Source organism: Cavenderia fasciculata (genome assembly GCF_000203815.1).
Source record: "Cavenderia fasciculata unplaced genomic scaffold Scf_Dfasci-G-b-190b03.r1-5, whole genome shotgun sequence".
NCBI classification, from domain to species: Eukaryota; Evosea; class Eumycetozoa; order Acytosteliales; family Cavenderiaceae; genus Cavenderia; species Cavenderia fasciculata.
In genome coordinates, this window is record NW_004457711.1 from 71,267 (window position 1) to 93,891 (window position 22,625).

General features: G+C 32.2%; 10 protein-coding genes across 10 annotated transcripts; 6 read left to right on the forward strand and 4 right to left on the reverse strand.

The window, feature by feature from the left end:
* Nucleotides 1-123: 123 nt before the first annotated feature.
* Nucleotides 124-831, reverse strand: DFA_02501 (uncharacterized protein; the record flags this gene model as incomplete). Its single annotated transcript, XM_004357168.1, has 3 exons — nucleotides 124-225; nucleotides 386-412; nucleotides 517-831. The coding sequence occupies 3 exons, from the start codon at nucleotides 829-831 to the stop codon at nucleotides 124-126; spliced, it is 444 nt and encodes a 147-aa protein (XP_004357224.1).
* A 353-nt stretch (nucleotides 832-1,184) lies between these two features.
* DFA_02502 (uncharacterized protein) lies at nucleotides 1,185-3,137 on the forward strand (the record flags this gene model as incomplete). The annotated part of the gene is made up of 4 exons (XM_004357169.1): nucleotides 1,185-1,758; nucleotides 1,867-2,144; nucleotides 2,228-2,847; nucleotides 2,918-3,137. The coding sequence occupies 4 exons, from the start codon at nucleotides 1,185-1,187 to the stop codon at nucleotides 3,135-3,137; spliced, it is 1,692 nt and encodes a 563-aa protein (XP_004357225.1).
* Nucleotides 3,138-3,421: 284 nt separating this feature from the next.
* On the forward strand, nucleotides 3,422-5,805 carry DFA_02503 (uncharacterized protein; the record flags this gene model as incomplete). The annotated part of the gene is made up of 4 exons (XM_004357170.1): nucleotides 3,422-4,551; nucleotides 4,629-4,718; nucleotides 4,814-5,545; nucleotides 5,607-5,805. The coding sequence occupies 4 exons, from the start codon at nucleotides 3,422-3,424 to the stop codon at nucleotides 5,803-5,805; spliced, it is 2,151 nt and encodes a 716-aa protein (XP_004357226.1).
* A 117-nt stretch (nucleotides 5,806-5,922) lies between these two features.
* Nucleotides 5,923-7,037, reverse strand: dpiA (protein phosphatase inhibitor 2; the record flags this gene model as incomplete). The annotated part of the gene is made up of 2 exons (XM_004357171.1): nucleotides 5,923-6,329; nucleotides 6,410-7,037. The coding sequence occupies 2 exons, from the start codon at nucleotides 7,035-7,037 to the stop codon at nucleotides 5,923-5,925; spliced, it is 1,035 nt and encodes a 344-aa protein (XP_004357227.1).
* Nucleotides 7,038-7,253: 216 nt separating this feature from the next.
* DFA_02505 (uncharacterized protein) lies at nucleotides 7,254-8,836 on the reverse strand (the record flags this gene model as incomplete). The annotated part of the gene is made up of 4 exons (XM_004357172.1): nucleotides 7,254-8,120; nucleotides 8,193-8,297; nucleotides 8,383-8,634; nucleotides 8,666-8,836. 4 exons carry the CDS (start codon nucleotides 8,834-8,836, stop codon nucleotides 7,254-7,256), a joined length of 1,395 nt encoding a protein of 464 aa, XP_004357228.1.
* A 120-nt stretch (nucleotides 8,837-8,956) lies between these two features.
* DFA_02506 (uncharacterized protein) lies at nucleotides 8,957-13,210 on the forward strand (the record flags this gene model as incomplete). The annotated part of the gene is made up of 6 exons (XM_004357173.1): nucleotides 8,957-8,985; nucleotides 9,961-9,991; nucleotides 10,123-10,258; nucleotides 10,344-10,795; nucleotides 10,891-11,386; nucleotides 11,478-13,210. The coding sequence occupies 6 exons, from the start codon at nucleotides 8,957-8,959 to the stop codon at nucleotides 13,208-13,210; spliced, it is 2,877 nt and encodes a 958-aa protein (XP_004357229.1).
* A 268-nt stretch (nucleotides 13,211-13,478) lies between these two features.
* On the forward strand, nucleotides 13,479-14,682 carry mnat1 (CDK-activating kinase assembly factor MAT1; the record flags this gene model as incomplete). The annotated part of the gene is made up of 4 exons (XM_004357174.1): nucleotides 13,479-13,504; nucleotides 13,587-13,739; nucleotides 13,814-14,509; nucleotides 14,586-14,682. 4 exons carry the CDS (start codon nucleotides 13,479-13,481, stop codon nucleotides 14,680-14,682), a joined length of 972 nt encoding a protein of 323 aa, XP_004357230.1.
* Nucleotides 14,683-14,855: 173 nt separating this feature from the next.
* On the forward strand, nucleotides 14,856-17,086 carry DFA_02508 (uncharacterized protein; the record flags this gene model as incomplete). The annotated part of the gene is made up of 2 exons (XM_004357175.1): nucleotides 14,856-17,027; nucleotides 17,054-17,086. 2 exons carry the CDS (start codon nucleotides 14,856-14,858, stop codon nucleotides 17,084-17,086), a joined length of 2,205 nt encoding a protein of 734 aa, XP_004357231.1.
* Nucleotides 17,087-17,170: 84 nt separating this feature from the next.
* DFA_02509 (Putative acetyltransferase) lies at nucleotides 17,171-17,527 on the forward strand (the record flags this gene model as incomplete). Its single annotated transcript, XM_004357176.1, has 1 exon — nucleotides 17,171-17,527. The coding sequence occupies one exon, from the start codon at nucleotides 17,171-17,173 to the stop codon at nucleotides 17,525-17,527; it is 357 nt and encodes a 118-aa protein (XP_004357232.1).
* A 315-nt stretch (nucleotides 17,528-17,842) lies between these two features.
* DFA_02510 (bromodomain-containing protein) lies at nucleotides 17,843-22,577 on the reverse strand (the record flags this gene model as incomplete). The annotated part of the gene is made up of 5 exons (XM_004357177.1): nucleotides 17,843-19,495; nucleotides 19,561-20,051; nucleotides 20,135-21,136; nucleotides 21,206-21,872; nucleotides 21,939-22,577. 5 exons carry the CDS (start codon nucleotides 22,575-22,577, stop codon nucleotides 17,843-17,845), a joined length of 4,452 nt encoding a protein of 1,483 aa, XP_004357233.1.
* Nucleotides 22,578-22,625: the final 48 nt, after the last annotated feature.

Sequence of the window (22,625 nt, forward strand, 5' to 3'; positions counted from 1 at the left end):
TACCTACCTCTACCATTGTGTGTGCGCCAATGCATGCCATTGTTGTTACTTTTATCCAATTGGGGTGTATTTATCCAATGACCATCTGGTATTTTAGAAACAATATTACAATGATGATGATCATTATTCAACCAATCTTAATCTTTGCTGCTGCTGCTGTTGTTTCATTTCTTTTTGCACCATAAATATCTCTCTATCTATACCCTCGCCTCCGATATTATTTATCTTTAATAAACTATTTGTTTAAAAATTAATCAATCTTCCACCAACGAACGTATTATTGACAATAGATGATATATTTATATATCAAATACTGCGATTATTTGTTTCTATTAAATTATAAGTATATATATATATATTTGGGCGATGTTTATTGTAATGGTACTTCTTCGACTGATAAATGTGTTCTGGCCTATAAATATAAAATGATTGTTAATATCAAAAGTATTATCGTCATTGTCATCGTATACATATTAATCTTTATCATCATTATCAACAACATCTAAACACACATACTTTGTGAATCATTCCTCTAATTTCAGGGGTATTCTTTTGGAAAACAGATCTGTATCTCTTTCTAAGACCCAATGCAGCAATAGTGCCTTGAATCTCCTTGTCGCTATGATATGGTGATTTATGTAATGTAATCTTTACAATACCTGCTGGTACTACAGGTAAATCCTTTACAAATGTCTCTGGTAATGATCTGACTATATGTTCTGGGTATTGTGTCAAGATACCATGTGGTACATGTTTGAATATCTTTCTGCGAAGGTATTGTGCAAATGATGGTGTAATCTTTGAGACTGCTGATGTTGCTGTTGATGACATTATTATTATTATTATTGCTGATTAATATAGTACACAAACGAAAGCTTTGCATATGTATCTCTTATCATCAGCTGTCTACCTCCCAAACGATGAATTTCGAAAAAAAAACATATTTTTTTTTTTTTGAAACATGATAGATTTAAATCAAACCAAAGTATTATCAATAGTATTTATTGAATTGTGTGCCTCCAACCAATTGAATACAAAGAAGAAGAAGCAATAGATCTACACAAACGAGTACAATGTACTGATCATAAAGAATTCACTATAATAACAACAATACTATATCATTATAATTACAACAAAAGATAAACATACACGAAAGCGATATTGTACAACAAAGAAGAAACAACATGTCGTCGATGAACATAACAAGCGATGAAGTAAACTTACTCATTTACAAGTATCTCCAAGAGTCTGGTAAGACAACACAACAAACAAACCCCCATTCTCATTCTCCTATACTTGATATTAACAATACAATCATATTCTTTTTCTTTTTCTTCTTCTTCTTCTTCTTCTTCTTCTTTGCAACAACTAAAGGATTTGGACACTCTGCATTTACATTTTACAATGAATGTAATGTAGCGAAATCAGATATAACACAATACAACAATGAAATACCTCATGGAAGTTTGATATCAGTACTTCAAAAAGGATTACAATATATAGAAGTAGAAACTCATCTTCAAGATGATGGTTCTGAACTAAATTGCAGTGAACCATTTTCATTGATACATAAACATGTTTGCAATATAAAAAAGAAATCATCTTCATCATCGACAAATGCATCAAGTGCAACCACAGCATCAACAACCAGTAGTAGTAGCAAAGAAACCTCTAAAAACGCATCAAAAGAGAAATCGAAAAAAGAAAAAGAAATTGATCGAGATGTTAAAATGAAAGATAGAGATAAAGAAAGCAAGAGTATGTTTCGATATACAAAATACGATACGACCAACAGTTATACTAATTAGTTCATTATCATCATATCACATGATCATCATTATCGAATACTATATTATATATATATAGAAAAAGATAAAGATCAAACAATGACAAACTCTATGGAAATACCTGATAGTTTAGTAACTACACTTACAGGTCATAATAATGAAGTATTTATTTGTTCATGGAACCCAGTCAACTCATTATTGGCATCGGGTAGTGGAGACAGTACTGCTAGAATTTGGAATCTACCAAATGAAGGTTTGGTATCAGCTTCAAAAGGTCAAATATCTTCTCTTGTCCTAAATCACTTTAATGATAACTCTCTAGAAAAGAGTATTGATGTTACAACTTTGGATTGGAATGTATGTAGAAACAGAAAAAAAAAAAAAGATATTTATCAACTCCTCTTATTTATTTATTTGTTTGTTTGTTTTTTTGTCTTTAGTTTGATGGATCATTATTAGCAACAGGATCATATGATGGATTAGCAAGAGTATGGAATAGTAAAGGAGAGTTATTATATGTATTATCACAACACCAAGCACCAATATTTTCATTAAAATGGAACAAAAATGGAGACTATCTGCTAAGTGGCAGTGTTGACAAGCGATCTATAGTGTGGGATTTCCGTACTGGTAGTATTGTACAACAATTTGAATTTCATACAGCCCCTACACTCGATATTGACTGGAGAAGTAATACGCAATTTGCTTCTTGTAGCACCGACAAAATGATCTATCTTTGCGAAATTGGCAAAACAAAACCAATTAAAACATTCCAAGGACATGGTGACGAAATTAATGCAATCAAGTGGGACTCTAGTGGAACTTTACTTGCTTCTTGTTCTGATGACAAGACTGCAAAGATATGGAGTGTAAAGAGCGATAGTTATCTTCACAATCTCGAACACAAAAAAGAGATTTACACCATCAAATGGAGTCCAACCGGTCCAGGTTCTCAAAACCCAAACAAAAATTTGGTACTTGCAAGTGCCTCTTTTGATACAACTGTAAAATTGTGGGATGTTGAAACTGGAAGTTGTTTAAATAGTCTAACCAAACATATGTAAGTAAAACAAAAAACAAAAACAAAAATAACAACAACTAACGTTATTTTCAAACATATTTATTTATAGGGATCCAGTTTATACAGTTTCATTTAGTCCAAATGGAGAATATATAGCTAGTGGATCATTTGATAAGCATTTGTACATATGGTCGGTAAAGGATGGTAGTCTAGTCAAATCGTTTAAGGGTAGTGGTGGTATTTTTGAAGTTTGTTGGAATAATACTGGTGATAAATTGGCTGCCAGCTTTTCAAACAGTACTGTATCGGTCATTGATATTCGACTTTAAAAAGTATCAATGTTATTTAAAATAAAATAGATAATTAAACAAATACTATCTGTTTTGATGATCAGCCATTTTCATTTTATTTTTTTTTATTTTTTTTTTTAGAAACAAATATATGTAGGAGTATCATTCATTCATTCATTCATTCATTCTTCTTTATTTTGTATTAGTTAAACAATATTGAAGAGTAGAGAACAGGCAGGTACTAAAAGAGAGAGAGAGAGAGAAACAAGTGTGATCAAGTACATCACATCATCATGATCAGTAATTAAGAAATAAAGAAAGAAATGAATAATATGTGGCAACAACAACCATTTGGCAATAATAATAATAATAACGAAGGAATGCAACAACAACAACAGCAGCAGCAGCAATGGAATCAACAACAAATGTGGAACAATCAAGAAACAGGTATTGGAGGTGTTGCATCATTTTATCAGCAACAATCATATCCAAACAACAACAACAACAACTCTTTGAACCATAATACACCAAGTGGTAGTAACAACAATAATAGTAGTAGTAGTAGTAGTAGTAGTTATACAACTATTAATTGGTATAATGATGGTACTACACCTATTACAAACGCTACAAATACTACTCCGATCACTAACAATAATGATCAACTGACAATGAATACTGCATTTATGAGTAATACTACCAATTGGTATGATCAACAAAATCAATATAATAGTTTCTATCAACAGCAACAACCGATGACATCAATAACAAGCACCTCATCGACGACTGGTGGATCTTCTATTATTGTTCCTCCACCTGTTTTTAAATCAAAGTCAAAGAGACTAGTTAATAATACTGCTGATCAACAAATACAACAACAACAACCAATACAACAACAACAACAATTATCAACTATGCAACCACAACAATTACAACAACAATTATTTATGCAACAACAACAATACAATTATTATCAACAAATGCCATATCAACAAAATAACAATCCATTTGGTAATGGTATAGATCAAACGCAACAACAAAATCAACAATTGCAACAACAACCACAACAACAACAAACCTACGCAAGTATAGCAGCTTCTCAAATTCCACCAACAACAAACAAAAATACTCTACAACAACCTCAACAACCTACTGGGAAAAAACAATTTAGTAAGAAACAACAACAACAACAACAACAACAACAACAACAACAACAACAACAACAACAACAACAACAGAATCAACAAAATCAACAACATCAACAACAACAAATGGATGAAATGAAAAAGAAAAAGTTTGAAGAGACTTTAACACGATTTGTTCAAAGATCTTTAGAAAGTTGTTCGACAGGGGATCTAGATGAAATGCAAACAAAAATTAAGCAAGTTATTCAAGAGGCAAGAAAAAGACCTGATTTTAATATGATTGATTGGGATAAAGAACCAACTGTCTATTTGTATGTATATACATGATATGAAATCCAAATATCAGGTGATATATCGATCTAACATGTTTTAATTTCTTTATTTCAAGGGATAAAAAAAGAAATGAAAATGTTTGGAAAAATGATGTCTTTCCACTAAAAGGTAATAAACAACAAAAAGAAAAAAAGAGAAAACAATTGTATGTATCAATGTTAAAAAGTAATTGAATATATATATATATATATATATAATATTATTTGACTCTTACCTTTTTATTCCTCTTTTTTTTGTTAGTAATGAATTTAATGATTCAGCAACCAATATATATAAGCGATCGATGAGATTCAAAGATACAAGTACATCAACATCGACTACATCGACGATGACTACATATACAGCAGATGGTGAGTTGGATTGGGATTCAATGACTATAAAAGGTACATGTAACGATTTAGAGAAACCATATTTGAGATTGACATCGGCACCTGACCCATCAACCGTAAGATCAGAGACTACACTTAAAAAAACATTGGAATATTTGAAAAAACATTGGATCGAACATCAAGACTATATTTATACATGTGAGCAATTTAGATCGATGAGACAAGATCTCACAGTACAGAGAATCAAGAATCAATTCACTATTCAGGTATATGAAACTCATGCTAGATTGGCAATGGAGAATGGCGATTTGGGACAATTTAATCAATGTCAAACTCAATTATTCGAACTTTACAAACAACCAGGATTAACGGGAAGTATTGCAGAATTCTACAGCTACAGAATCATTTATTGTATATATCAAAATAACAGTACGGATATGACAAAAACCTTGTCAGAGTTGACAAAACAACTCTCAATGGAAGAATGTGTCAAACATGCACTCAACATTAGAACAGCCTTTTACGGCAACAACTATGTCCTCTATTTTAAGCTTTGCAAGAAATCTATATTTATGGAAAATTATTTGCTAGATAAAATTACTCCAAGAATTAGAATCACTGCTTTACAGGCTTTATTTAAATCGTAAGTAGTACTAGACAAATCATCAAAAAATTATTCGTTATTAATCTTAATCTTTTATTAGGTTCCGACCAACATTACAACTCGAACAAATCATTCAACTTGGATTCATCAACGAAAGGGATACAAGAGAGTTTTTGGAAAAGAATAAGATTATTTTCACAAGCAAGGAAAAGAATGAAATCGATACAAAAATTAATCTTCAAACTGCTTTGTCAATGGAGCCCCCAACCATCACTGTAATTACAAATGATAGATTATAGATAGAATAATAAATCATCAAGTTTGATTTCAATGTGATAATCGATATGGATGTTTGGGGAGAGAGAAATAGAATAGCTCTTGGTTTTTTTTTTAATGATTATATAATACAAAAAGAGTTATTTTTTTTTGAGAGCAGATCGAAGAGGTTTATCAGAGGCAGTTGCTGATTTGGTCACGATGATTGGTTGTTTCGAGTTGGTAGAAGATGTTGTTGATGAAGTGGATGCTTTTCCTTGTTTGTCTGATAATTCCTCGTCGTAGTCGTCTTCATTTTCGTCATCTAAATGTTGGTTCTTCTTTTCAATTTTATAATGTGCCTTTCGTAAATCATCAAACTTTGATTTTCTTTCCTTGTCCTCTTTAGTCAATTCTTCATCAGAGTCATCTTGATTGTTGTTTCCACCACCACCACCACCACCATCATTTTCCTCTTCCTCTTCTTCTGAATCCCATTCACTCTTTTGTTGTTCCAATGCTTGTTCCAATTCCTTAAATTTTCTTTCAAGATACTTTTTAGATTCGTCTTTTTTGATTGATTGATTGATGTAATAATGTTAATAATGTAATATTCTTCTTCTTCTTCTTCTTCTTCTTTTTACATACCACTTTCTTCCTCTGATTCATAATAATGATAGGGTGTTTTTGGTTCATCAATCTTCATGGTTGATGACTTTTGCATTTCATTGGTTGCCAAGTTATCTTCATCCCATACGATCTTTCTCTTTTGAGGACTAGGAGTATTCTCAATGACCACTACCGGTTTCTTATTTTTGAGAATACTCTTTGTAGGTGTTTGATTCTTTAATGTTTCATAGGATATGACACTGAATTCAATATTTGTTGTTGATGATGATGATGAATCCATATCTTCATCATCGTCGGTACTAGTGTTGTTGTTATTATTCTTTTTCTTATTTTTTGAAAAGGATGAAGAAGATATTTTATCTATTCTCTTGTTGTTTAGGTTAAAGGTTGTAGTTATTTTACCATCATCTTCACTATCTACTTCATCGTCTCCATCATCGTCATCATCATCATAACCATCTACTCTATAAATATCTTCATCTATTTCATCATCATCATCGGTGGTATCCTGACCATCAATCTTGTAAATATCTTCATCTATTTCATCATCCTCTTGTATATTCATTTTATCATCCTCTTTCTTTTTGTGATCCTTCTTTTCCTCTACTATATGTACTATTTTACTATTCTTTTTTGGTCTATTCATTCTGTTTATTATTATTATTATTATTATCAAAGATTCAACACAATGATGGTATAATTTTGATTTTTGTCAAAAGATTAACAAAAATTTTTTTTGGAGGGGTAATAATTATTTTTTAAATTATTTTGGTAAACAAATCTCTGTATCTCTTGATTTCAAGATAACCATAAATATATTTTTATAATCTATTTTTTTTTTTGGTTTATTAACAATTATAATTTAGTGATGTTTTCTGTTGTTTCTTGATTTCTTTTTCTTTTTGTTTTGGTTGTGTTGTTGGTTATTATGTTTGTTATTGTTTTGTTGGGTGATCTGTTCTTTTACTTCTGTTGTTTCTTTTTCAATTTCCATTTTGTTGCCAGTGACTGTTGTATTTTCTTTTACTTGTACTGACTCTGTTTCTTCTTTTACTTCTACTGTTTCGTTCTTGTGAGTGATTGGAGGTGATGATATCATTGTGATTGTACTAGCTGGTTCTGATGTGAATACCGTAGTTGTTTTGGTTTGACCATCTTTTCCTACGACTGTAGTGGTGGTGGATGGTGATAGAAGCAATGGGGATGGTGGTCTCTCTGCACTAATTCTTGACCATGTAAGAGGTGTAGTATTGATACTTGATTTAATCTGTGGTGACATGATAACAGGTGCTGAACTAGATGTTATAAATGGTGAGGTCGTTGGAGAGAATACTTGAGCTGGCATATTCAACGATGGGGCAGATGATGGAGGTGCACTGGAAATGACCTTTTGTGTGGTTTCCTCGATGGTTGTAACTCGTCCACCGGTAGTGGTAGTGGTGGTGGTGCTCTTATCAAATAGAGTTGATTTCATAACTGGACCGGCGGGTTTAACATCTTGTGCAGTTCTTAGAGGTGCCTTGTTTTCAAGAGTTGGCATTTCCCTTAGATAGTATTGATTCATGATGGCAAATCCCTTGGCAAAGAACGCTTGTAATTCCAAGAGTAAACTTTGAATGTATTCAACCAAACATCCATCACTTTGATATTCCAAACTGATAATCAAATCATTATATTGTTTGTATTGTTGATCATATTCTTGAACTGCTATATCTCTTTCTCTTTGCAACTAATAAATAAAAAAAGATTTTGAATTAGTATAGTTTCCAAAAAAAAAAGAATCTATTTGATTTAAACATACTTTTAATAACTTTTCATTATTTTTGTTCTTTTGACAATACTTTATGTATCTACTATTGGCATGATCAGCTTTTGATTGTGAAATCTGAATTCTTGATTGCATTTTCTAAAAAGAAAGAGGATTGACATTTAAAAAATAATTAGAAATTGATAAAAGATTTGGAATAATGACTCTATTTAAATATGCATACCTTTAATAAAGTAACATCACCTTTATAAATTCTTTCAACTTCAGACCACAAGCCAGATTTTGTTGTTTGAATGATAGGAGTTAGGAGTAATTGTAATTCATGTTGAATCTCTGCAATTCTGAGGAAGGAATGTGAATCTTTGTATTCATCACTTGCAAAATTCTTGATCATATAGGATAGAGTCTCCCATTTATATTGAAAATCTGTTGGAAAATTATAAATAAAAGGAGTTAAAAAAGAAAATATTATATTCTAAATTTAATAAATATTCTAAAAAATGTACCATACCATGAATAGCATTGATCCATCTATTTGTTCTTCCCAATAGTTCAGAGTAATCATTCTTTAGAATCTTTCCAGTATCCTTTAAATGTTGACTTTCTACCTTTTCGACGCTATGTTCCTTTGGTACTGGTGAGAATGTATTCTGAATTTTGGTTTTAATCGTTTCCATTTTTTTTATTTAATTTTTATCTATAGATTTATTTATTTATTTATTTTATCTATCAATCTATCTCTCTCTTTATGTTTATGTCTATGTATCTATTTCTATATAGTTGTATTTCTATTATAAATGCTTATTTATTGCAAACAAACCTCTATGTATTTAACATTTGAAATTAAATTGTTCTCTTGTCGAAACATTAATTTAATCTTCCACAAAAGGAAATTTTATTTATATGAAAAGAGATTTCAAAATAAAAATTAAAATAATAAAAATTATTAATAATATTTTTTTAGCTAATCGATTCAACTTTGAGCTCAAAGTCAAGACTATTTAGTTTTTTTATATTTAAAAAATATCAAGCAAGTTCCTCCTCCAACTAACTGATTTTTTAGTTAAAAATCCAATGGCTTCCCATTTGCCACTCTTTGCAGGCTGACCAACTTATTCCACACCACCAGTGCCAAGGACCATTTTTTATAGTGAGCTAACAAAAATAAAAAAAAAAAGAGATAATACACAAATAAACAACAAAAAGAAAGAGAGAGAGAGAGAGAGAGAGAGAAAGAGAAAGAGAGAAGGAGAGAGAGAGAGAGAGATTTGTAGGTAAGATTAATCCCAATACATCGTTTTCACAACACACACACACCCCTAAGCTTTGTGTGTACAAACAACCACCATTCAGAAAATTGGTGTAATCTACATTCATAGACTATACGGTGATGATGATGATGATGATCTGCAACTTGTGGGTGTGTATGGCCAATACATACGATGGATGATGATGATGGATAAAGGTGATGATGATCTGCAACTGTTTGTGTCTTCTTCATTAAATCTGTTAACCACAACCACCACCCACAAGTTGAAAGAAAAGGGAGGGAGGGATCTTTTTTCTATAATGAAAATATCTCATCAGAAAATTCTTTATTTTATTTTTTTCATACACTGTTTGTCTGTCTGTTGAAGAGCAAGCAATCAAGCTGCTGATCATCATTGCACCCCTCCTCTAGATTATCTGGTTTAAACCATTGACTCTTACAACCATTTCTTTCTTCTAGATTCATCATTAGAGAATAGCAGGCAAACAACAAGCTAATTGATAGCTAATATATTTATATATATATATATAGCTCAACCAACTCCTCAATGGTCTATTATTCAGTAAGTATTGAAACTATCATATCATGATGACACACCCCATCATCATCATCAATACTAATATATCTATTTTTTTCATTATTACCCACTATACTACCACCCACCCACTGATTTATTATTATTTATTTATTTAGCTTTCAGAGGACTCGATAGAGATTAATCCATCATCACTTCGTAAATATAATCTAAATATTCATACATTACATTCATTATGTATTTCATTAAATAGTGCCTTGGAAGGTTCAAAACATTATGTTGAACAAGTTGAATGTAGGTTACAATCATCATCATCATCAATGATCTTCTTTAATTCAAACCTATTATTAACATTAATATATCGGTACGTAAATTTAAGCATTTATGGCATCATCATTTACACTTGCCAATGATCTCTATAAGATTGGATTACAAATACCACAGATTGGAGAATTGTCAACATCCATCTCACAATTAAACAAAGAGATCAATGTATTATTGCCAGCAAGTGTAAGAGATTGCAAGGTTATTCTAGACTATTCAGTAGAGAATTCTGTATTTGTAGATCAAACTGAAACATTCAAGAATCTAAAACAAGAGGTAGATAAATACTTGGTAGAATCTATTCAATATAGAAGAGATCTTAAAATGCTACTTCAAAAATACTCTGCAAAATCATTATCCGATAGTCAGAGTGATAAGATTGCTTCGGTCATGGCTAAACTAACTCAATCAATTAGTTTCTATGAAAAGTATCTATCTCTATTGGAATCAGAGTTGGATGAGTTTTGTGGTGCTAGAAAGAAATATTTATTAAATTTATCTCAAAATGTAAGAAAGAGAAAGAAAGAAAGAAAGAAAGAAAGAGAGAGATCAAATTCAATTTATTTATGTTTCTAATTATTTAATTTTCTTTTTTTTCTTAGATTTTAAATTTACATCATTTGGTTCACTTTGGTAGAAAGTTACCACCCACTCAATCCTCTCCAGACACTACTACTACTACTACAACTACAGAAGAAGATAAATCAATACCAACATTAACAGCATCAGAAGCATCACTTATAAGAAAGACATTTTCAGCAGATAGTATAAGTAGTTTGAACCACTTGAATATTACCAAAAAGACAATGTCACCACCACCAACCAACTTTGATGACATTATTGAAAATACTATCTACCTCAAAGCCTTTAGAATATTCTCTGAAAAACATCATGGTATCGAAAATCTATTATTCTATCTTGATTGTCATTCACTCAAGCAATTGGAAGCTCGTTCAGCACCACGTGAAACAGTCAGATCAATGTTTTTAAATATGTACAATAATTATATCACTCCGGGTTCATCTTTTGAAATTAATATCGATTCTGAAGCAAGATCTGCTATCGATGATAGACGTTTAAATCTATTTTTAGATCAAGGTAAAAAACAAAGAAAAAAAAAACAATATATATTATATATATATCTATCTGATCAATTTATTAATTTTTATTTTAAATTTTTTATTTTTAGATATTTATCCAAGTTTATCAATTGCAATTGAAGCAATTTCCTCTTTATTAAATTATTCAATGTTTCCATTATTTTTAAAGAGTCCACTCTATCAAGCAGCAGCAATATTAGAAAGAGGTAGTCAACAACCAACAGAGACTATAGGTGTATCTAAACTTACCAAATCACTCGATACATTGATTAGTAATCCAATTGGTTTGGAATACTTTTTACTCTACCTCAGACCATCTAGACCAACATCACCAAACAGCGGTAGCAGCAACAATACAACACCTTCATCTTCATCACCCTATTTTAGAGATAGATCCAACAGTATGGTTATTGGAGGTTCATCACCAAGCCATTCTGCACCCTCATCTGCTTCTACTTCACCCAATTCAGTTTCTCCATTGACATCATCACTTTTATCACCAAGATTCTCACCACTACTTTTACAAACACCCGCCGTTTCTCCCATCGACGCTAGAAACATGGTCTTTTTGTGGCTCAATATCAATAGACTCAAGGTACTTGCTGAAGAGTTTATTGATCAGTATGCATACGAACTGTACGACACTTATATTCGTAATGGTGCTGAAAAGGAGATTTCTGTGCTATCTGCTGTAGACTCTGTTAGACATTCGATTCAAGAAGCTATTGCCTCTAAACAAAGAGCCAAAGTATTGATGGCATTTGACAATATTGGTCAAGATATCATACTTCAACTCACAAACACCCATTTCCAACTATTCCTTCAAAGCAATGTTTGCAAGGATATGTTGGGACGTGAGGAAAAGATGATTAAATACATGGAAAAGGATAAAAAGAAACCAGAAAACAAGGTTGACCTTCAGTTTGAACAAATCTCTAGAGAGAAATTAAAAGCAATATTCCCAAGAACTAGAGAACGTCAAGTATCTGTTAAACCAGGTGCACTCTCACCCATTACAATCTCTCCTACTCTTTTGGACAAACCCGTATCTTCTGGTCAACCTTCTCTTTCACCAACTTCCACTAGTTCCTACAACAAAGCTTTACCACCACTTCCAGCATCAGCATTATCTAATTCCAACAATTCATCTTCATCTAATCCAACCATTGTAACAACAACAACAGCACCATTAAATAGTAGTACAAGTAGTAATGGTAGTAATAGTGGTGGCGGTACAACAACAACAACATCAACAGTATTTGAACACTCTACCTCTCATCCATCGACACCATCAAAAGCACCATTGACACCAAATATTTCACAACAAAGAAAACAATCCAACTTTGATCTAACTACCACACTTCCAGGTGGAGGTGGACCAACAACAGCAGCCGACAAACCAAATGAAGTTTTTTGTTATATTCTCTCTGAACCAACATGGTTGGATACCTTTAAACGATTTGTAAAGTCTGAGAAATGTGAAGAACTACTTCTTTGTTGGATGGAGTTGGAGAGATACTGTAGATCGAGTAAATCATCATTGGCAGCTGCCAACAATATCTATGAAAACTTCTTCCTCGAAGGATCTCCACTCGAAGTCAATCTGGAGCCAGAATTAAAACTTGCTGTAAGGGATGCACTCAAATCAGAAGTATTGTCAACCATTGACCAACAACTCAAACTTAGTTGTCAATCATCATTTGAATTGTTACGTGTTGATTGCTTTGGTAGATTCATCAGAAGCAATGTATTTAAAGATTTGGTTCAACAAGTTGGTGATCCATTCGATTCAAAGAATAGAAAAAAAATAACAAAGAAATAAATAAATAAATAAATCTAATAATATCAATATTTACTAATTATCATAAAATATAAATATAAATAATTAATATTATTTATCTTTGGACTTGAAAAAAAATTCAAATTTGGATAATTTAGAAACAAAATCATTCACTAGTAATATCAATAGTAATAACTATAGTAGTTTTGTAGTATAGTAGGAGGAGATATATCTCAAGATGAGTGAAGATAGGAATGATGAATGTATCATGTGTAAAAACAGTTTATATCTGGCTCCACAGATGAAGTTGATGACTGCTCCTTGTAGTCATAGATAGTATGTTTGAATCTTAACAGGTGTTCTGACACAAATACATATCATCATTCTAATCATTATAATCATTTATTATAACTTGAAGTTGTGAATCATGTATACATGCAGCTTATATGAAAGATGCTGTATTGGTTTGTTTAGGTTGTAATGTTCAAATTAGAAGACAAACATTTGTAAGCCAAAGATTCGATGATGTAAACGATAAGGAAAATAATACAAGAAGAAGAGTTTTAAGAGTGTATGTATATACCCCCCCAACTTCTATACCCATGGTATCAACAAATAGATCTAACCAACCAAACTTTCTTATAGATATAACAAAAGAAGAGAAGATTTTAATAATTTGAATGAATACAATGATTACCTAGAGATTGTGGAAGATTTGATATTTGAATTTATGAGAGGAGGTGAACATCAAGCATTGGCTGAACAAAAACTTAAAGACTATAACAAACAGAATCAACAATCGATTATCATAAACAAAAAGAAAAAAGAAGAAGAAGATGCTAAAATAGCATCGTTGATCGAAGAGGAACAAAGAGAGGCAATAGAAAAGAGAAACTTTTACAAGAAACAAGATTTAATCGATCAAACAACCAAGATTCAAGAGAGTATAAAAGCAATGGAAGATTTGGCAGATGGTAAAATCTCTGCAAGTGAACTCAAAGAATTGGATAGAAAGAAAATGATTGAACAACAACAAAATAATTCTGCAACCTCTATCTTGTCGTATAGTGAAAGTAAAAAATTAATGGGTGCTCCTGAAACAAATATATTAAATAATCATAATAATCAACATCAACAACAACAGCAACAAAATCAACAAAATCAACAACCAACAACAGGAGATCAATCAAATAAATATAGTTACCAAGCGAAACAACAACAACAACCACAACCAGTAGCACAGCCTCATGCAATTGACAGTCAACACAAACCTGTATTTTCACAACCAATGCCAACCGAACAATTTAAATATGATGATTTAGGACTCAAAGATTTAATACCGTATGTAGTATTATTCTTTTTTGAAATTTCCATGGACCTGGAATATTAACCATTTAATTTAATTTAATTTAATTAGGACATTAAAACAATCAGAAGCATCAGGATTTAAACAAAAATATATTAAACAAAGAGCATTTGAAGAGGCATTTGATTTTATGATACCAACTAGTTGAGAAATGGAGGTCTCAACCGGATTGTACATACAAATAATAATAAACCCCTTTCTTTTTAAATTCTAATTTTTTATATTTTGCAGTTGCATTTTCTGATTTTTTTTTTTTTTGTCCTCCAAGATATCTTTATTGATCAAAATGTTTTATTAGTATTATTATTATTATTATCAATAATGAATCAACAACAACAACAACAAAAAATAGAACAACCAATAAAAAAAGTTTTAACTAGTATATATTTATTAAAGAATATAAAGAAATGGATAACTTTAATACACAAGATAGAGTCTAGAGATATCATTCGTTATAGAATCATCAATGATAAGACACAATCATTTTCACCTGTCAACTTGAATCCAATATTACCACATCCAGATCTATTGATAAAGACATTCAATCAAGCATCAAAGGTTATTTGGTTGTTGGACAATGGTTATGAACAGGTGATACTTGACAAACTCAGACTAAACCATTCGTTGCTATTTGAAGGTATTGGATGGTTAGATCATATCAAACCAAATAGCTTTTCTGCTGTTTCTTTTCAAACCGACAAGATACGTGACCTTCTCAATCGTTCCATCAGAGAGCTTGGTATCACAGAACAAGAAGATTTCCTAGACCACATCTCTAGAATTGGAAAGACTAGAAACAAGTTGTTATTTAATGAATCGATTACTATCTTTCTTGAAACCTATAGGTTGGAACCTTTTACCAATCTATACCATTTCTACAAACAATTTGGTCCAAAACTATATACAGACATTATCAGCAAAGATGTATCGTTTCGTGGTGGTGATCATCAAAATCTATTTGAACGATACATGTCTAATCCACAACTCAGCATTGGTCGTTTTCTACTTTTCGAGATAACCAACGATGCAATGATCCATTTCAGACAACAAGATATCAGTCATATTCAACTCTTTGATGTCTATCAACTATTGTTCCAACTCAACGACTACTCTCTCTTTCAAAAGGTTCAATCTTTTGATCCTCAAATTGGCTCTGTAAATCCATCTTCATTTGGTGAATACATTGCTCAAACTCTTGACGATATCATCAACGTTAAAGAGGATAACATCAAGATTATAGAATCTGTCTGGACAAAGTTCTTCCTTCGAACCATTCCAGATAGTTTATTGGAAAGCGCAGTTAAAGAGTTGCAAGGATTTGATGACCAAGAAAGATCCAAACTTTCAAATGTTCTAAAGGCTATCGAAACATGTTTGCTTGTAGTCAAATTTTTACCATCAATATCGCACGTCAACAATGCACTCACACAACTATTAAAGCACTATGAAAACCCAAAGGTTTTGGAAATCATCATTCAAATCATCGTTCCCCATATTCCAATCGACGATAAAATAATGTATTTGTTTAGAGCTGCCTGTTCATCGGGTCGTCTACAACACGTCGAATATGTCCACGCCAAGATGAAAGGGATGGAATCTTATCAACACCTAAAGATCAAACAAACAAACCCACCCGTCACAGAGAATATTCATATTTTTAAATACCTTGAACGTTATTATCACTATACTCAAGAGGATCTTTCCGCCCAACTTGATTTAGTAATCAAGGACTATACATTTGCTACATATATCATCCACACTCACATTCAAAATTTACCAACCATTCCGAAAATGCATATTGTCGACGCAATCACTGGTGGAGATGTTGACGTGGTTGTTTATCTTTTGGAAACATACTACCGTACCAATTACATCTTCTTTTTAGATGAAGAGCTTTTACATCTATTTAAACACTCTCACTCTATCTACTTTCTTGTAAAGAACTTCAAAACACTCAAACAGTGGTTCAACGAAACAACCTTTGGCCAGTATTCTAGGTGCCTTATTCACATGGCAATCTATTTTGACAAGTTGGATATAGTCAAATTCCTCAGACCAAGGGATTGTTCTCTGGAATACTGTTTTGCTAGCTCACCGGAATTAATCACCTATTGTACAAAGCTATTGGGTGAACAAGGTTTCTACTGTGAGCCAAATAGTTGGGTCAATATTGGAAGAATCGGAAACATTAGAATATTGGAATTGGTGATTACAAACAACTCAAATACCACAAATAATCTAAATCATGTACTTAGGGGAGCCTTTGAATACGGAAACCTGTCAATCATTAGTCATATCGAAGAGAAATATCATCTCATCAAGTACAACGCCACCAATTTAACCCGTTCATTAATGTATAATGCAACCAATATTGTCGAATATTATTTGACCAACAGAAGCTCCTCTGTTGATCCACAACTTATCGATCTCCTCCTAACACAAGAAAGAATAGATCCAAAAATTGTTAAATTATTAAAAGATCATAAGAACAAAGTAAATAAAAATTAAATCTTTATAAGATGATTCTGTTGAATCCTTCAAAATTTAAATGATAAGTTAATTAAAAATTAAACTCGACCGCTACTTCAAAAAAATGATATGATTTTGTTCATTATCATTCTAATTACAAATATAGAATGACAGATAAAGCATCATTGGTAGAGGATTTAACAAAAAAGTTGAATCTAAAAGAAGATGATATTCAATATACAGCATACAAAGGTGAAATAGAGATACAAGAGATCATTGCGCTGATCGAGTGTGAACTCTCAGAACCATATACCATCTTTACATATAGATTCTTTTTAAACAATTGGCCTGAACTATGCTTTCTAGCACGTGATCCAAGTGGTCAACTTGTTGGGATTGTCATCTCTAAGAAATCGATTCACAATCATTTACAAAGAGGTTATATAGGAATGATTGTAGTTGATAAAAGATATAGAAGATTAGGAATAGGTATGAAAAGAGAGAAAGAAGAACATATTAGATAGATTATGATTAACAAGTTTAACTTTGAGTTTAGGTTCGAAGCTTGTGAAAACTACTATTACTAAAATGATTGAACTCGATTGTGATGAAGTTGTTTTGGAGACTATCATCACCAATACACCTGCTATTACACTCTATGAAAACCTTGGATTCTTGCGCGTTAAAAGATTATTTAGATATTACACATCGGGGACTGATGCCATCCGTTTATTATTACCCCTTAAACTACAACCAATTATTTAATAATGTATAAATAAATATGTAAGAACCAAATATAAAGGTTTATAATGGATAATAATCGAAAGGCTATTGTACCTTTAGGAAATTAGTTTATTGGTGCGTATTTTTAAAGACAATGGCATCTTTTTGGCAATTGGCGTAACTGGATTCTCTTGTTGTTGTTGTTGGACATTATTGTTGTTGGATTCAGTACTAGAATTAACAGAGTCTACTTCTATATCATCATTGGAAATATCTTCAAAACTACTATCTTTTTCTTCTTCTTCCTCTTCTAGACTTTCTTCCTCTTCTTCAATTAATTTTGTTGGTTTTCTTCTCTTGATTTGATGAGTTGATTTTCCATTTTGGGTAGTGGTAGACTTTCTTTTAAACTTGTTACCAAGTTCATTATCAGAGTCAATTGAAAAGTCATCATCGTTTTCTTGTTCCGACTCTATTTGCTCTTCCTCTTCTTCTTCCTGTGGAACAATGTCATTTTGTTTTTTTAATCTAGATGTTCTTGTTGAAACCATTGTTTGAGGAATTGTGATGACTAGTGATTTTGATCTTGTTATTCCTGTTGTTGGTGTTGGATTAATATTATTATTATTTGCCAAAGCTGATCTTGTTCTTCGTGGTGGATTCCTAACAACCATATCTTCTTCCTCTTCATCATCTTCATCCTTTTCACTTTGATCTTCTTCTTGTTGTTGTTCTATATCAACTTCCATTGATTCTTCTTGGTCAGTTTTATTATCAATTGATTCTTGTCCATGATCTATTTCGCTACCTGGTGGAAGATATTCCCTGAGGGAAGCCAAAACTTGATGATACACGAGCTTTGAGTTTCTTGCAATTTTGGTGTTGGGTTGGTTGTATGTAAATGCACTTCGCATGATCAACTCTGTATCGTGTGCAACCGATTCAACTCGACGATAATAGTCGTTTCTCAGACGAGAGAATATGGTTGAAAAGTCCATTGGGTGGGCGACATAATGGATGTAGAGGGGATACGATTCCAAATCTACTGGCTCCAAATAGGGCAAACATATTTCATTTTCGACGATATCTTCCAATGTAGCAATGATCGAATCACGTACTTGAGGTTCGATAACCTCTTCTGATTCATCAGTCATTGTTCGCAATAATTTATCGACAAGCATCAAATAAGATGTTTGGTCTATATCTTGTTCCATTTCCGAATCATCCTCTTCTTGCTCTCCTGCTGCTGCTGCTGCTTCTATTTCTTGATCGGTCAATAATTCTATTTCCCAAGGACTAACCCTGTCATCATTGCCATCCTGACTCCAACAAACCAATATTCTTTCCCATAAACTGTCTGGGTAATTTGGATCCGAAGGGGCAATACTCTTGATTCTACCATTGTACCACTTTTCTTCATCGGGATAATACATTTTAAATTTCATTCCTGGTGCCCATCGCGTCTCGAGGCTCCTTTTAACCTTACTTGCCAATACCAAATAATCTGGAATGTCACTAACATGATAAAATACCTTGATTTCATCTTCTTCATCGGGACTTGAAACAGGTTTTAGCGTGATTTGTGCCTGATGCAATCCGGGATTGCTAGATTGAGGCGAGGTGATAATATATTTTAATTCTTTGATAATACATTCTTCTGCTGTAGACAACCACAATAGAGATAAACCAACGTCTTGGACAACCTCATCTGGGTACATATCTAAATATTTTTTATGTCCTTGGTGGAAATAAATTACATTATCTCCAATCTAAAAAAGGAATCAATTGTTAGAAATATTCAAGGTAAAAGATATTATTAATATTGTTTACATACTTGTGGTATATAAGAGGTAATAGAATTATTAGAGTCAACCAATAACCATTTTGGACAAAGAGGAGGTGAAGAGGAGGGTTTTAAAGCTGTAGGTACACTGTTGGGTTTTAAGGTGAACCTTGCTTTTCTCTTTTTCTTGTTTGTTTTATCTTTTTTCATTCGATCATCATCATCTTGATCATCTTGTTGGTCATCTCCACTTTCAAATTCCTCTTGGTAATCCTCATCATCATCGTCTTCATCTTCTTCGTCATCCTCGCCGTTTGCATTGTTACTATAGGCATAAATAGAACGAGTTGACATTGGACGACCTCTTTTTCTTTTTATCATTGAATCAGCTGTTGTTGATTCGTTACCATCCTGTCCATTATCTTCATCACTTGGTATTTCAGTTGGTAGCCCCAATGTCTCTATAATTTCATCAAGTTGTCCATTTGTTGTTCTACTTCTTGTCAATGGGATTTTTCTTCTTAATATTTTCTTTTTCTTTTCTAAAAAGTTTGATAAAACAAATTAAAAGATTTAATAAATAGATAATAATAAATAAATAAATAATTTCTTTTTTTCTACTTACGTTCAACCATTTTCCTACTTTGACTTCTTGTTGTAATTTGGTTTTCATCATTTGAGTCTTCTTCCTCTTCTTCTTCTTCCTCTTCAGATTCTTCTTCTTCAGAGGATTCTGACTGATTTCTCTCTGATTCCTCCTCAGAGGGGACAAAATCGTCATCTGAAAGATCACTAGGAATTGGAAGATCATAATCATCAACAGACTCTTCCTCTTCTGTTTCTTCTTGTTGTGCTTGTGTTGGTGGTTGTTTTCTTCCTCTTGGTTTTTTTGTTGGTGTGGGTGGTTCTGGAGGTATAATAAACTCTCTTTTTTGTTTTGGTTCCTCTTTGAGAGAGAGCTCTGTTTCATACTCTAATAATTGTTTGTATCGACGCAGATCCTCTTGATATTGAGCTGTTTTGGAATAATTTTTGGGTTCAGGTGGGGGTGGTGGTTGGAAACCATAGGATTGTCCTTGATAGTTGACAAGCAGCGGTTGTGGTAAAAGATGAGGTGCTGTTTGAGTAAGATCATCCAATACATAACCATAAAGATCACGAATGAGTGAATGATAGTCGTTGTGAAAAAATTGTTCAAATGGTGTATTTGAAAAGCGGGTGGAATTTACATCTCCTCCAATTTCAAACATGTACCATTTTCCAGTGTTGGTTGTAACACACAACTGTGTTCCATCGGGAGAGAATCCACCATCTGAAATCTGTGACGAAGCAATCAAATTATCCAAAATAAACTTTTTTACAACTACTCCTCTTTCAATATCCCACAATAAAACCATAGAGTCATAGCCAGCACTCATCACTAGTCTTCTATCAAACGGATGAGTATCCAATACAAATACATCTGAAAGATGTTCTGTTAATTCTCTACACAATGACCCATCGTTGGCATCCCAAACTCTTATAACATGATCAGCTGTTATGATAAATCTATCATCCAACGACCAAACAACTGTTCTTAATTTATCTTTAAAATTTCTTTTTTGAGAATTAATTCCTCTTGAATTAACTAAAGTAGATGGAAAATAAAATTAGAATAGGTTTTCTATTTCTTTTTTTCTTTTTTTTTCTCTCATACAAGTTATTTGATTCCAAATGGTACCATAGGAATGTTTCCAAATGATTACAGTACCATCGTCGGTACCAGATATGATAGAATCACTTTTATGATTACAAGATAATAATTTTATAGTGGGGGTATGACCCTCCAAAGTATTTACAAGTACGGGTGGATGTGATGCAAGTGACCAGATAGTGATAGATGTTCCACTGGCAATAAATACAAGTGTACCAGCATTGTTAAAACTGGCACTGTTGATTGAAGATGTTGAAGATTGTAAAATACAAGACTTTGATAAATCGTCGAGATCCCATAGACGACAAACGCCATAAGAATCTGAACTGAGAACAAGATTTCTATCGGGTGTTGGACAAAATGATACAGAGGTGATAAAATTCTTTGTCGATACTTCGTGTCCTAGTAGAGTGTGTATGGGGGCATAGCTATACAAATCCCAAACACGAACAGTACTATCATTGGACGCAGATACCAACATTGAATTATCAAAACTAACAGACATATCTGTAATATCACCTGCATGCGCTCGTAAAGTCCTTATTAATCTACCAGTACTCGATGACCAAACTTTAACCAAATGATCATCTGCTCCAGTTATAAATCTATCTCCTGTTTTATCAAATGTAAAACAATATGTTGGTGCTTTATGTGCTTGAACTGTTACAATCTAAATAAAATTATAAATATTATTAATAAATGGAATAAATGAATAGATATTAATTAATTTACATACCAATTGGAAATTTGATGAAAATGGTAATGGTTGTTGTAATTTTCTAGATCCATCAAGTTCTCTTGATAAAACTTTAGATGTAAATGGTACCATTTCATTATTTTCATTATTCTTTGATCGAGTGTTTCTTATTGCATTATTAATGGTTCTCTTGTTTGTCGTTGTTAGAGGGTATAATAATTTTGGTAATTGATGTTGTTGTTGTTGTTGTTGTTGTTGTTGTTGTTGTTGTTGTTGTTGTTGTTGTTGTTGTTGTTGAACAATAGGTAAATGTTGATTCTGTTGAAAAGTCTCACCAATAATATCTGGTGAAGAATTTGTCAATTCTTTTATATTATTATTATTATTATTATTATTATTATTATTATTTACATTTTGAACAATGAAATTATTGATGCCATTGTTATTATTATTATTATTATTTTGAGGTGTCAGTATAGGAGGAGTTGGTAAGTTGTTGTTGTTGTTGTTGTTGTTGTTGTTTAATCTAATTCTATTCAGGTTTGTTGTTGGAGTTGTTGTTGTTGTCGGAGGAGGAGTCATTGAATAATCACCTGATGCCAATAGTGATTTAGTTTTGAGTGGTAGTCTTGAATGATGTCCCTTTTCATTCATTAAATATTTATAAGATTGAATCATTGATTTCAAATAGTCTGGTGAACAATGTTTATATTTATTCCTCTACAC